This window comes from Cygnus atratus, chromosome 24 (assembly GCF_013377495.2).
Source record: "Cygnus atratus isolate AKBS03 ecotype Queensland, Australia chromosome 24, CAtr_DNAZoo_HiC_assembly, whole genome shotgun sequence".
NCBI classification, from domain to species: domain Eukaryota; kingdom Metazoa; phylum Chordata; class Aves; order Anseriformes; family Anatidae; genus Cygnus; species Cygnus atratus.
In genome coordinates, this window is record NC_066385.1 from 4511021 (window position 1) to 4526235 (window position 15215).

General features: G+C 48.6%; 1 protein-coding gene across 1 annotated transcript in view; it reads right to left on the reverse strand.

The window, feature by feature from the left end:
- The window catches only part of IPO9 (importin 9), a 34040-nt gene extending 23899 nt beyond the window's left edge, over positions 1 to 10141 (reverse strand). Inside the window, exons 1-6 of the mRNA XM_035561645.1 lie at positions 9936 to 10141; positions 3873 to 3934; positions 3137 to 3223; positions 1969 to 2170; positions 1688 to 1776; positions 1318 to 1404 (exon numbers count right to left, since the gene is read on the reverse strand). Of these exons, the coding sequence (XP_035417538.1) occupies positions 1318 to 1404; positions 1688 to 1776; positions 1969 to 2170; positions 3137 to 3223; positions 3873 to 3934; positions 9936 to 10140 (732 nt within the window). The 5' untranslated portion in view covers position 10141. The remainder of the gene's footprint in view (positions 1 to 1317; positions 1405 to 1687; positions 1777 to 1968; positions 2171 to 3136; positions 3224 to 3872; positions 3935 to 9935) is intronic.
- Positions 10142 to 15215: the final 5074 nt, after the last annotated feature.

The following is a 15215-nucleotide window of genomic DNA, read 5'->3' on the forward strand; positions in this document are numbered from 1 at the left end:
ACCCTCCTGCCCAGACCCCTCGACCACAAAGGAGACCCGGGGTGACCAGCTCACGCACAATTAATGCTGAGCCCTGAGGACAGCATTTATCTCTCTTTTGAGCCACCCTCCCACAAACCAAACAAGCTCTTGCTGAGCTGAGTACCAACAGCTGGCCTCAAGATTACTGGGATGATTCTCCCTAGGAAAATGCAGGAAGTATTTTTCCAGATGTCAAAGCACTCCTTGGCCAAGCAAGTAATAGTGGACAAAAATATTTTTATTGAGAATTTTCATTATAACTCCTTATCTAAGGCATTTAAGATGAATGTTTAAATTAACTACAAAATACCACTTTAGCAATTTATACAAGGATTATCTCTCCTTGTATGTGTCTCAAAAGTGACCTGAAAAAAAAATTTTTGTATATAATGTAAAGGACGCTTTTAGCCCCCCCCTAGAATAAGACAGTGGGGAGCTAAAAAACACTGCTGCCTTTTGGATACTGGTACCAGCGACAATATGGTGTTGGGTAAGTAACCTTGCCAGTGCAGCAGAGATACGCTGTAATTATCAGAACTTCCCAAAAGTCCGGACTGAATTCCTCCCTGTGCAAACAGGAAGGAAACAGCAGAGAGAGACACTCAGCATGGACTCAGAAAACCAGATGCTAGAATAAGTTGTTCCCATCTCCAAAAAGTTGGAAAGAGTTATTCAGCGCCTGGGGAGTGCTGGAAAACCCACCGGTCAGAGGCCATTTAAAAAAACAGATGTACTCAGCTAGACAGGAGATCCACATGTGTATAAAGCTGCTTGACCATGTAGTGTTTTTTATCTTAACTGCTATCCTAAAATTTTTGTTTGGTTTCCAACGCCCCTTTGGGAACAAAGAGCTGATGTATGTTGAAGCAATCGATTAAGTAGCAGAGCTTGTAACCAATGCCTAATCCGAGGGCCAAAAAACCAGCTATCAAAACCCAGACTGCCCAGGTGGGGAGGTTAGTTAGGACACACAGTCCACCTGGCAACTGGGATTTCCAAACAAAGGGATGATGCACCATCTCCTCCTCACACTGACTCCCCTTCTCTGAGCTCTTACGTGCTTATCTGTTGATCTGTCACAAGTTACACTTAGTTATGGAAACCAAGTCACAGTTTCAAGGCATGCATGTAGATGAGGGAGCGAGCCACTTTACATGTATTAAATTACACCCTCTCCCCCAAAATTACAGTTGATGGCATCTAATTCTCCCGGGGTTTCATTTTCATATTAACAATTATTTAAAGCCTTGCTCAGTTTGAATTCAATATATGTTGCAGGGGATGTTACACTCTTGCCTTTTCCAGCTCCTCCATGTTACAGATCATGTGGGCACAGGTGGTAAATATCTCCACTGCACGTGACCTTGTGCGAATACCATATACCTAGAAAAAAATGTAAGTAGATCAGGAACATGAGATATGTTAGTTTTAAGTTATCCTTTAGTTTTCTTCTTTTAATTGTATTTATTTTTTGCTTTTATTCTCTTTTATTACTAGCTTCGGAAGTTCTATTGAAACGTTAGCTCTCATGAATTACCACATTATTGAGAGAACTCTTTAAGTCTCTTACTGTGCTATAGTTTAACCATTAAACCTGGTATTTCTGTGCTCCAAGAAATGTTCCCACGAACACAATTCAGTACCAACTTAATGGTGAAGATCATACCTCAGCCATTGTGAAAATTTTGTACATCTCTGGAAGAATAACAGGAGCAACATGCGGCATCTGTGTGTCTGTCACTTCTCGTGTAAACTCTAGGAGGTGGAAAAACAGAAATAAGTTCTTGTAGGAAAACAAATTTGTAGCAACAAAACGGAGAATTTCTGGGAAACACTAAACACATTGGAAACATTGATTTATACTTGACTGGATCAGTTTTGTCTGGCCTACATAATGGTAATCCCTAATGGCCAGCAGAAAAATCTCATGCTCTCACATACCCGTACCTGTAAGTACTCTCATGGCTCCGTGCACTGCATTCACATCCCCACTAACCAGCATCTCCATCAAGAGGTTGAACAGCTCGGGCCAGGCTTCAGGCCAGTCCCAATGGGCGATTGCTGACACTGCATAGGCAACGCTCGAGCGCACTTTGCTGATCGATTCTCTCAGCCCGTTGGGTAGGAGCTCCCTAATTGCAACTTTTGCCTGTAGAAAATAACATTAGTTAGCAAAACACATCCTCAAACGTAAGGGAATTTGAAAATATATAGACTCGTATATAGACCATATCCTGATGCTGATTCAATGTCAGCTTTACAAAACCAACGCTCATGAGATAACAAAAGTTTACACTGTATTTTTTTTTAATGGAAAACTGCAGGGCGTGTTGTGAAGTAGCACTCTCTTCATGCAGAGCACTCGGCCAAGCATACAGTAAACAGCCTTTCCCAGCTCCCAGTTGCAATTAGATGGGATGTAGATACGGGTGGAAGACATCCAGGGTTAGTTAAGACAATTGGCAGTTCTGATGTCAGGGACTATGTTTGCTTACTTTGGAAGATTTGGTAAAGTAGAACTGATCACCCAACCCTGAAGGGACAGAAGAAATCAAGCCAGCACTTCTGGGGCATAATTCACAGGATCTGTTTCAAGGAACCATCTCTGGATGGGATGAATCACACCCTAGATGTGAAGGATGGTCTAGCCAACAGTCAAAGGGCTGGAAACTTTGACCATTTTAGCTATTACATACTTCTACTGAACAGATTTTGAAGGAAACCCAGCAGACCTTTGAACTGAAATTTGTCATGGGAAAGCAGCCTGTAAGTCCCAAGCTGGAAAACACAGGATCCAGCAAATACCTGAAAAAAGACTGCCAGAATTACTACTTTTAAAACTTTCAAAGCAGGTTTCCTTTAGTTTTGCTCTCAGAATGACAGAAACATTATGGTTGAACTTCTCTTACACAAATCAGCCCAAGCATCCTTAGTCTAGCATGGTTTCAAGCGACTGAAAACACATTTTTGAAGTGGAAAATGTCAGAAAACCTTAACTGAAGCCATTAATCTCTTGTAACACACAAGGGCAATGACACTTTTAAAGCCAACTACAGAGTTAATATTCTTGATGGATAAAACATCTTGAAGCAGACAATGTGGAGTCAAATCTTACCCTTTCTGTGGTCTCTGGAGGTCTGAACTTTTCTGACTGAGAACACCAATGAGTTTCCACATACTGTTTCAAAATGACAGACGCTAGCTGTATTAGAAGAGAAGTCACAAGTCAGTAACAAATCTTGCAACCACGGCCAGGATCACCCCTGCCCCATTTGCTCAGCCTTCCATCCCACGTGCTGCTTTCGGAGGGGTGACAGCCCTTGCCAAAATGCAAAAATCTTTGTGAAATGGAGAAAAAGCCCCCTGCAGTAAGATGAACCGACGGTTGTTTCTTGCACAATGATGGCCTGTACAGTACTAACACAATAAGACAACTTTATTTTCTCACCCCTAAGGAGGCACGAGATATGGCCACGTGGTAAGTACAGAAATACAGAGCCCAAACCTCTTTTTCAAGGAGGAAAACACCTGCACAAAAACCGCTGCGAAGACAGGCTGCACTTCTGCTTGCTGATGCCTGCTGTCCACCTAGCAGGCTCCCCAAGTGCCCACACCCAGCACGCTGCCATCCCAGCACCAGGTTTACCAAGTCCAAAAAGCACTAATTTCAAAAAAGGAAAGCTTACAACATCTGGATATATTGAAAGTGTCAATTCTGCAGGAATTTAATCGTAAATGGAGAATGACGATGGAAAACTACCTTCAATTCTCCACCTGGAAACGCTGTAGGACATTCTGCAAACCAAGGAAGTTACCAGTGAACTGATTTTTCCAGTTTTGGGTAAACTTACCTGACGGATGGCCAGGGCACCCTGAGGATCCACAGTCAGTTCTGCTAAATGAACACCGAACTCTGCGATATTAAAAAGAAAAAAGGTTGTATCGTAGCTTTTATTCCCACACAGCAAAACTCATCAGGATTTTTGGAGAAAGACATAATACCAATTGACTGACTCATATGTGGGAAGGAGAAGACAATTCCAAAGTACAGCTTCTCAAATGAATCACCAACATTAATTCTCCCTTGCGTTCTCTGCACAAACTCCATTTATTTTCTCAGCATCTCATTTCTTTCTCTCAAGGGCAAAAATTTTGCAAGCCAGGTTAGTAACAAGCAAATGATTTAGAACCTTTAAAAAACACCTTATCTACAACAAAACATCATTAGGCACGTCCCCACACGGGGGATGCAGGGATGGGGTCCAGGAGGGAGCAAGAAGCAAGCGGCCAGCCAGCGGTCCCCCCTCGGCCACCCGGAGCGGGGGCATCGCTGCAGCTGTCCCACGGGGACAAACCTGCACCAGCAGCACCCCTGCGGTGGCCAGCAGCAGGATCCAGGGCTGCAGGAACTCTGCCACTAAGGTTTTTTGTCCGAAAAACGCACGAGCTGCTTGTGGTGCCCAAGCGAGTTCTACACCAAAGGCAAAACTGAAATGCTCGCACCAATTCTGTCCATGAGGAGATAAAGAAAATAACTAAGAGCAGCTGTTGGTATGGTAAATCCACATGCCTCAATAAATGTCCTTTAAATTGCAACTTCAAGCTCTGGGATAACTGTACTAAATACTTCGTTTAATTTCATTCGCCTACTTAAGAAACGCATTTGTGAGGTTTCAGTTCCAGAAACTGGGGAGCAGAAGGGATGTCCCATGGTCCAGCCAGCACCACCGGACTCCCACGGACAGGATTAAATGTGCTTAAAGCATCCTGGCAAAAACGTATTGAAAAATATTCTCAAAGAGTTCTGCAGCCTTCGTTAGTGACATATCCAAGTGGTCAAACGTGGTCATCTACGGTCCTCCTAATATCCACCTCACTTGCTTTTCTGGCCTGGGAGAGAATTGCCCCTCACCTTCCCGTGCTTACACCAAACAAACCCAGTTCCTTCAACCTTTCTTTACAGATCATGCGTTTGAAAAAAAAAAAAAAAAGAAAAGAAAAAAAAAAACCTTTTATCCTAGCTGCAAAAGCAGGGAGACCCATTCTGAGATGTACTTGACGTAACACTCCTCTCAACCACAGCAGTAATTATTTGTCTAGGAGCCTGAGATATTCCAGACCCGAACACAGCACTGAATTTCAGGCACATTTTAAACGGTGTAAGTGAACTAAGAAGCCGGAATAAATACCATGGCTTCACACAGTTGCAAAGCAAAACAGTCACACTAATGAAATCTTTCAGTCTGTCATTTTCCAATCTGCACATACACATTTGAGTTTTTTCCTTTATGTACGTTAGTCTGCACTCAATTTACAGCATGCTGTTTCAGCGACTTCAGGCCACCTCTCCCGTTTTCCAAGTCCTTTCTAACTGCTGTCCAAGCAGATCCCACTGCCATCAGCGGTAACCTGCAGGTGTGCTCGTACAGCAGCGACCACGAGCTCTGCCTTAAAATCCCCTCGGGCGGGACAATAAGCCATCACCAACCTCCCTACGCACGAATTTTCCACCACCGGCGCATCTTAAGGTACCTCAGACCGGTGTGTTCTTCATGGATAGTAACAAAGGCTGAGGCTAATCGCCTCGCAAATCTTACCAAACTCTTATCATCCCCCGTGGCAGTTTCCTTAAGCAATAAGCCGTCTCTTCCATCAAACAAAGCAGATGGATTTATCAAGAACATATCATATAAAACAGTACGAACCGCGCAGCACCTAGTTAGCCAGCTGCTTAACGAGCTGTTCCAAGAATCCCTCTAGGAACTTAAATTACACCGAGGGCTGTATAGCTCACTGGCTCCTCAGTTTTCAAAGAATTGGTTCATTATTGGGTTTTTCCAGTTGACTGGGAACTTTCTGTCTCTGTCAAGGGTAAGTGCAATTGAAATGCATCTCTTCCTAAGTGCTTCCCCCACTTATGTGCTGTGGATCTGACACATCAGAAACATGAAGTCTTCCTCCTAAGTCTGTAAAACCAAAAGATTAGAAACTTGTAATGAAAGGCCCGATATAGGGAACATTTAGCAAACCCAGTTCCTCCCAGCTCCTCTCCATCAACCTTGCTATTAACAAATGCTCCTGGAGCTGCCGGGGCTCAAGGAGCGTTTGGACACCGCTCTTGGACAAAGGGTTTGGGTTTTGGAGCCAGGAGTTGGACCTGATGATCCTGGTGGGTCCCTTCCAGCTCGGGACCTTCTAGATGCCCGTGACCCGTGACCACACGCCCAGCCCCAGGCTGCTTCGGGGCAGCCCCGAGCCAGGCTGCAGCAGGGCCATGCTGGCACAGGGCAGACCCCGACACCCATGGGGAGGGCTGAATGTCAGGAACACCAGCTTCCTTCTACTTCTTTTGGATTATTTCCATCTGATGCTCCCTCGGCTTTGTCACAAGTCACAAATAATTGCTCCTCGCCCTCTCTGCCGCTTACGATTTTATAGCCTCCATCTCTGCTCTCTCCCAGGCAGAAAAGCCAATTTACTCGCTCCATCTCAGAACAGCTTTTCCACGCTTCTGACCGTCTCCGTGCCACGCTTCCCGTGCCTGCTTTATCCCTCCCAAGAGCGGCAGGGCCGCAGCGCACGCAGGCTGCAGAAGCACGAGGGATTTACGCCGTGCTTTGTTCTCCGTTCCCTCCTTTCCGGTCCATTTGCCTTTGGGAGCAGGGCAGAGCAGTGAATGGATATTTCCAGGAATCTCTCCATGCTAACAACCGCATCTCTTCTCCAAGCAGCAGTCGTTAGCACAGCCCGTTGCTTTTTAAGGCATCGCTGGGGCTGCCTCCTCCTCTTCCTCATTCATCAGCACCACCTTACACCTCCTGTTTGCACGCCCCACCACTCAACTCCCTCCTGTGAAATCCTTCTGTGGTTTTTGCCACTGATTTTCACGCCAGCCAAACCGAACAGCTCGGTACCACCAGCAACTTCGTCACACCGCTGCTCGCTCTTCTGCGCACCGTTAGGGATGTGCTGAGCAGCACAGCTCTGTGCGGGACTTCTGATCCTCTCCATGCGGTGCAGAACACAACCAGGCTCTTCTGCCTCTTGTCTTCAAGCAGTTATTAACTGTTAATCAGTTATTAGCTCAAGAGCTGTCCGCAGCAGCTTAGTTTCTTTACAAAGTTTCAGTAAGGGAATTTCCTAAAAGCTTTCTTGCAGTCCCAGGACTCCTTCAAGCAGCTCTTCCATTACACACAGATCGGCTCTGCCACAACAATCACATGTACCCAGCTCTACCCATTCCAGCTCCTGACTTATTTTAAGTCCTGGAGGCAGCACTGAGGCTGTCCTGGCTCCCCTGCGGCAGCCCAACGCTCGCCCCGCTGCCCCTTAATGGAAGCTGCCCCGCACCTACCAGCTTACGTTATCTGGTGCCTTCCACAACAAGTTTCACAGCGTGGCTGCAGCAGGGTAATTCAGTGCTGGAGTCCCTGTAAAACTCTCGCAGATGCATCCTGCAGCACTTGCTGTTGAAAGCAAACCGGTAATGAAATCGCTTCCAGCCGTGCTCCAACGGGGCGTGGGTTCTCCAGTGGGGCTCATGTACAGAGGCCCTCCCGGACAGCACGCGAAGTCAACTCCAACACCTGGAATTCAGCTCTTCCTCGCCCCTACGCACCTTGAACGCACCCTTCCACACTTCTATCACTGGGGGGGCACAAAAACTCCTTGAAATGCTTGCTGCTTCAATTGCATTTGAAAGCACAAGTATTTCATGTCTTTTACAAGTGTTTCCTCAATCGTTTTTTGGCCTGTCTCCATTCATTTTTAATCAAAAGTGCCAACACCTATGTCCTTTCCTATTACCCTTGTTTTTACTTTCAGCATCTTCTTTAGCCTGCTTGATGACAGCATGGTTCTGGTTTCTTTAAAGTACTTCTGACCCACATAATCTATACTTCTTTCCCTCACTAACCTGCTGTTGGCAAGCCCTGCGCTCCAGGACCTGACTAGGAAATGCTCTGAGCGACCTGTTCTGATATTGCTGGTGCTGCTTTCATCAGGAGAGCTGGACTGGAGACCTCCTGAGGTCTCGTCATCCACATCATTCTGTGCTTCCTTGGTTACTCCTCTCTTGTCATAGTCAAGCAGCGTCGGAGGAATAAGCTATGTTTTCCATGCAAAAGCCAGGAGGAGGAGCAGAACTCACTCCCATTTATTGCTTTCTTGTTCTGGGTGGGGGACAAAACTGGTGTCACCTGCAAACTGCACGAGCGCGTCCTCAGTAGCCTTCTCCAGGTCACAGGTAAAGCTGTTAAACAGAATAAGCCCCGCAGTAAAGCCACATGGTTCTGGGAGTTGAAAGCAGAGAAGTGTTGGGACATCCACAACCTCTCTGGGCTACCATCCCTGGAGCTGCTCAAGGCCAGGTTGTACGAGGCCCTGGGCAACCCGATCTAATGGGTGGCATCTCTGTCCATGGCAGGGGTGTTGGAAGTGGGTGGTCTTTAAGGTCCCTTCCAACCTGGAACATTCTAAAATTCTATGACAAGGATATTTGCAAAGCTGTGGAAAAGAGAAGGCAAAGATAACTCCATTCCTCTTACCCTAAACGGTACCAACCAGATGTAGTCCTGTTGTGTTCCTGGGCATCCTATGGGATATTAGGGGCATCCGTCACCTACAGCCCGCAAAAAGTAGCGTTTTCTGGAAATCTGTTACTCAAACCATTACACAAACTTGCTTTGATTTCTTGTGGTAATATTCAGACTGTTAGGAAAAAAGAAAGCTGCCACTGAAGAGCATGCTGACTACAAGTTCGCAGCACTTCAAACTCATACTACTGCACTGCCACCTTTAAAGCTCCACCAGCTGCGATGGCAACAAACAAATTTCCTTGTAATGCATCAAGGAAGACTCGACCTGAGAGTGTTACAACAAATGATAAGGGACTGTAAAAGTAGATACGTTTTTATCAAACAATTTGCCTTCCTTTCATCGCCCTGGTTTCACCCAGGGCAATCACAACACTGTTCTGGAGCCAGGCACACCCTTACGTCTTCCTTCTCTTTACCATAAACTGCCTTTGATAACGCGTCTGAGCTCAAGTTCAGGAGCAAAAAGAGTTTAAAGCGCTTCCCAGAACACCTCCGGAATGGCAAAATCAGACAGGAGGTAAGGCAAAGCGTGCAGGAGGGAGCAGGAACAAGCGACCTGCTGAGGAGCCGGGCCAAGGGCTCGAGCCAGGGCTGCAGCACCGTGCCCTCACCGCCTGCAGGACTCCTTGCAGATCTTCCAGGGGCTTCGACAGATTTCAGTCCTTTGGGTCGGGTCACCAAATTTGAGCTGACACGAAATAACCCGTGAACACCAACAGCATTTTAAGCGTGGCTTGCGTGCGGCAAAAGCCTCGAGCGCACGACCTGCCTCGACGACTCCACCAAAAGCCAAACGAGCAGGGGCTGTCGGGCACTGGGCCTCCTGCTCGTGTCAGCTCCAACCCGGAGAGCCACAGGCCGGCCCCAGCGCCCCCTCAGCGCCCCTCGGGGGGCCCGGAGCACCCGGGCTTGCAGCGGGGACCGGGCAGGGCCACAGGCCCGCAGCCCCCCGGCAGCGAGAGCGGCAGCAAGGGAGCCCAGGGCACCGGTACCCAAAGAGGCGCCAAGTCCGGGCACCCAGGGGTGAGGGTCCCCCTTTCCTTCTCCCCCCTAAGCCCCCCCCCACGGGGGTCCCACGGGTCCCGGCATCCCGGGGGCTCCCCGTTCCCTCCTCCCCCCCTCGGTGCCCTGGCTCCAGGCACCCCGGGGGCTCCCCCTTCCCCTCGCCCCCCCCCCGAGCTCCCGGCTCGGCAGGAGGCGGGGCGGCCGCGGGAGCTCCGCTACGGGCGGGCGGCGCTTCCCGCAGGGCCCCCGCGGCCCAGGCCCGGCCCCTCCCTCCCCGCAGCGCCGCTCCCGGTGCCGCCGCCCCGCACTCACCCTCCGTCACCTCCAGCACCTTCACCTGCTCCTCGGCGGCGGCGCGCACCGCCTGCACCGGGCACAGGATCCCGGTCAGCGTCTCCACCAGCGCCTCCTTCAGGCCCTGCGCCACCGGGCCCGGCGCGCTCCCTCCTCCTCCGCCGCCGCCGCCGTTGCCGCCGCCGCCGCCCCCCGGCCCGCCCGCCGCCGCCGCGCCCGCCATCGCCCCCGCTCCGCTCCGCCGCCGCCGCGCGCCAAACGCACGCACGGCGCGCGCGCACCCCGCCGGGATGGCGGCGAGGCCCCGGCGCCGCCCACAGCGCCCCCGGGCGGCGCGGAGGGAAAATGGCGGCGGCGCCGCCTCGGTGGGAAGGGAGGGCGGGGCCGGCTCGGTGAGGCGCTGTGGGGAGGCCCCGGCCCGGAGCGGGGAGGAACGATCGTGGAATGTAGTCTTTAATGGTCACAGAATCATCGGGGGTGGAAAAGCCCTCCAGGATCACCTGGTCCAACCACCCCCTGCCACCACTGTCACCCACTGAACCCTGTCCCCAAGCACCACGTCCAACCTCTCCTTGAACACCCCCAGGGACGGGGACTCCACCACCTCCCTGGGCCCTGGGCAACCCGTCCCAACGCCTGACTGCTCTTTCTGAGCAGAAATGTCTCCTCATTTCCCACCTGAACCTCCCCTGGCACAAGTTGAGGCCATTCCTGCTAGTCCTATCCCTGGTTATGTGCGAGAAGAGGCCGACCCCCAGCTCCCCACACTCCTCTCTCAGGGAGTTGCAGAGAGCAGTAAGGTCTCCCCCTGAGCCTCCTCTTCTCCAGACCAAACGCCCCCAGTTCCCTCAGCTGCTCTTCACAGGACTTGTGTCCCAGGCCCTTCACCAGCCTCGGAGCCCTTCTCTGGACACACTCCAGGGCAACAACTTTACAAAGCATTACAATACCAAAACACAGTATTAACACATGCAAAATGGACACGTTGCTCAAGGGACAGCACTTGGGGCCACGTTGGCGCTCAACTGGCCCCGGCGCTGCACCCAGCACCCAGGGGAGTTCTCTGGTTGTGAAGGGGCTACCATAGGGAGCACTGGGCTACTAGCCTTAGCCAGGTGCTGTTTAATAGTCAAGCCACCTGTCACTTCCACGCAAGTCCCTATTCCCCTAGCTGCCTTTTCCCATGACGCAGCGCCCTTTTTGTGTATTTTGTTACATGCCAAGCCAGCCTTGCTGGCCTCTTCTAAGCTGAAGTCCATGCCATTGGGATAACGCTTCCAGTCACGTTCTTTCATATTTTGAAATGTTCTCATCCAGAAAGCTGCGTTTGTGTAGATCACGTAATGGTTGCAGCTTGAGTTCAAGATTTCCTCTAGGAGGAGAAGCAGCAGCCTGATGAACAAGGGAAACACAGGCGCTGCACCCAGCAGGCTCCCGCAGGCATCATCCCCCTGAGCACAAATTTCAGTTCAGGTTGGAATTTTGTGCAGGGCAGACCTCGGCTGTAGGGCTCATGCCTAGAGGCAGAGAACAAGGCTCCTGTTTTAACATGTTAGCACACCGCACTGTGTACACACCCACCCCTGCCCCTCCTAGGGCCAGGACAGTTGGTGATACGGCAGATAAGGATTTTTCCTCTGTTGTTCAAAATGCTGCTTCTGCTGGAGGAACAAGTACATATTTAAACACGGTATAACCTTGGCTAGGCTAGGATAAACTGTTCATCTTTGCACTGTCCCAGTAGTTTGGTTTAGTGGAAAGCACAGTGCTGCACCAAAACCAGCAAGACAGGCCAGGAATATTTCACCTGACAAGCCCCTGCCCCCCGACAAGGGCTGGCTGATGTCAGAACCAACAAACAATGGGCCTGCACGTGTATTTGTCATTTTTGTCTCCTTGTAGCAGCCAGAGCTGCTGCTTCTGTATTTTAACATTTTGCAGAAAACAAGGCCACAGTTTAGAGACAAAAGCAGTATCCCCAAGTAATGCCTGTCTAGCCCATCATCCTTCCTTTCCGCTCAAGTGACAGTACAGCAGCACTGAATGCTCCAACTTGTCCTTCTGTACTGGTAGAAATTACATTTATTTGAGTCTTCCAGGCTTTTTCAGGTTTGAATTCCCATCTGTTTTGTACATTGCATGGTCTCTTCACACGTTTTCTGCACAGATGCTTCCTGCAAAGCCAGCAAACTGAGCTCACCTTTCAAACGCCATGTATTTCGTGTCAAGACCAAATGGGTTTGAACATTCATCTTTTCTTTTGACATGCTTCAGGGAAGGAAGTTCAGTCACCAGAAAAAGATGATACCCTTAGCATGAAAAGGTATTTTGTGATGAACTCCTTGTTTCCTCCTGTGATGCTTTGACTCCGAGGTTACTGCAGGGCAAGGTGCACAAGTCTTCACGTTCCTCCCTGCAAGGAAGACTTCACAGAAAGACGTGTAGCTGATATGGTTATGGTTGTAATAAGCAAAAATACTTCAAGAAAAATCAGGACCAGCACGAGGGACTGGCACAGCATCAGCCTGAACAAGAACAAGGGCATTACATGGTATGCATCCCCCTTTGTTTAAAATTTAACTTCAGGGAGCAACAAGAAACCCCCCAAACCCAACAGATACTGAAGCAGACCAAACACCTGCCATGTATTCTCTGACATCGGGTTGTCCTTTAACAAGCCCTGCATGATGGAGGTGCTCACTGAGCAAATTGTGTGCATTGTAGACAAAAAGCTACTGATTTTACTATTTACAATGTTTATATATTTTAGATGCCCAGCTCACACCAGGAGGCAATCACACACACAAAAACTAGCCCAACATTGTGATGACACAGCCAGGTACCTTTAAAAAATGTTACTGCAAGCAGTAGGAATACCAAGCTTTTCAGAACTTGAAGGACTGGGGTGCGTAAAGTACTTTCATTAAGCTGCATCTCTTAATTTCAGGTATGTCAGTATTTCTTTCCAACTGTCTTTCAGCATACATTCTTCTCAGCATTTGAATTTTGGACCCGGTATCATAACATCATATACACTTTTGTTTGTTCATAAAGTATTTCCTCCTTCTACCTAACATTTTTTTACTGGAATCCACTGATGATGCCAAATTCAATTTTTGTCTGTCTTAAATAGAAGTCACATGTGGAACCCGTAGTATTAATCTAGCAATGACTGTTTTATCACCTCTTTCAGACAGTTTTTATTGATGGTCTTCTTGCCTTCAGAGACTGACATGTTTACATCCTAGAGGAGAACTCTCAATACGTAGCTTGTTCACTTCTGAAGAAAGAATAAAGCCATTTTTCGAGGCTGCACACCTTAACCCTTCTCTTAGAAGAGCACATTTATAGCTAGATTCATAGAAGAGTCATCTCAGCTTCGTAATTTTGCTTCCAGGTAGCAGCTGCCTGCACATATATTCTAGAGCCCTTCCCTTCCTAAATCATGTGTGGGAAGTGTAGTCATGTCCTACTTACCTATTTCTCCTACCGCAGGTACAGCAGCCTGACCTTTTTGTCTGCCCTGGAATGGATCTAGCCTTCAGCTGAAGTCCCTTCCTCTAACTCCCTTTTCTCTAAAGTGCGCTAATGCCTAAACAATCCTCCATGCATCACAGGCAGCTGTAACACAAAACAGCTTTTGTGTCACGCTATAAAATTAACTGCATTTGTTCCTGCATCGTTCACATGAATATATGCATATTTACTCAGTATTAGATCCCCTCCATCCCCTTTCCTGTTAACAAGTCACTGCTGAAGTCCCACAATGCACAAAGAAGGTATTTCAGGTCTGTTTTTCCTCTCCTGGTGCTATTCAATATATAAAACAACTCCACAGCTGTAAAGGAAATGTTCCCCCTCCCTGAATCTATTGTTTGTACTCCCTAATTTCCCCAGCTGTATATGAAATATTGGGATCTGATGTGTTGTCCCTAAGAAATTACATCCTTTTCTATATTTGAAACTCACTTTAACCCCTAAGTTGTTTTACTTTTCCTTTCTTCTCAACTTAAAGAAGAGGTCTCAGCACAGACCATCATCTAGAATGCAACTGGGAAGGACAGAACTGGGTTGTTTCAATCGTTTAATACAGGAAAAAACATATACCAAACCCTTGGTATAAATGCTCTTTTCTCCCAATGCATTTGATTACTCAGATTTTTGTTTTTGCTGGTGGCCAGCAGGGCTGACCACTGATCACATCAATAGTGAAATTCCAGCAGCAGTTTCTGCCTGTGGAATACAAACGTGTATGCATTATCTGGGTGTGAGCAGCAAAAACGGCCGGCACGTTAGGCGGTGTAAGTGAAGTGCTTGAAGAAAACCAGCACCACTTCTGGCACCTTCATTTAGCGAGTGCTGACACAAGACAACTGCCTAACATCTCTTTTGCCACCTCCAGAAGAATAGAGATCCACGGCTGCCAATCCATGCAGTCACCGAGCCACCGCTGTGAAGCAGAGCACACAGTGACCAGCCTGGTGACCACTTTCCCATCTTCCTCCCATCACAGAATGGTTTGGGTTGGAAGGGACCTTAAAGATAATCCAATTCCAATCCCCTTTGCCATAGGCAGGGACGCCACCCACCAGGCCAAGGCCCCAACCAGCCTGGCTTTGAGCAACACGAGGGATGCGGCATCCACAACTTTTCTTGGCAACCTGTTCCAGTGCCTCACCACCCTTACAGTGAAGGATTTCCTCCTAATGTCTAATCTAAATCTATCCTCTTCTAATTTAAGGCCATTCCCCCTTTTCCTATCATTATCTACCCGACCCAAGAGTCCTTCTCCATCCTTTTTATAGGTCTCCTTTAAGTACTGAAAGGCCCCAATGAGGTCACCCCAGAGCCTTCTCTTCTCCGGGCTGAACAGCCCCAGCTCTCTCAGCCTTTCTTCATAGGAGAGGTGCTCCTGCCCTCTGATCATCTTTGCAGCTCTCCTCTGGACTCGCTCTAACAGTCCCGCATCCTTCCTGTGCTGGGGGCCCCAAACCTGGATGCAGGACTCCAGGTAGGGCCTCACAAGGGCAGCCTACTTTTCAGTGCTTCACAGCTCTCAGTGATTCAAGGCATCTCCAACGTCTGCTGGAGTCACAAAGACTCTAAATCCCACTTTCGCATCCTAAACAGCCCACCAGGGCCAAAGAGTGGCCCACAGGCAGCTCTGCTCTTGTGGGCTAACGATGGGGTGGGGGTCGGAGCACTGCCAAGTCCATTGCATTCATTGAGCCTGATGAGAAATTTTGTAGTCAGAACCATCAATAAAATCACAACTTTTTCTTGGTTCTTAATCGCATC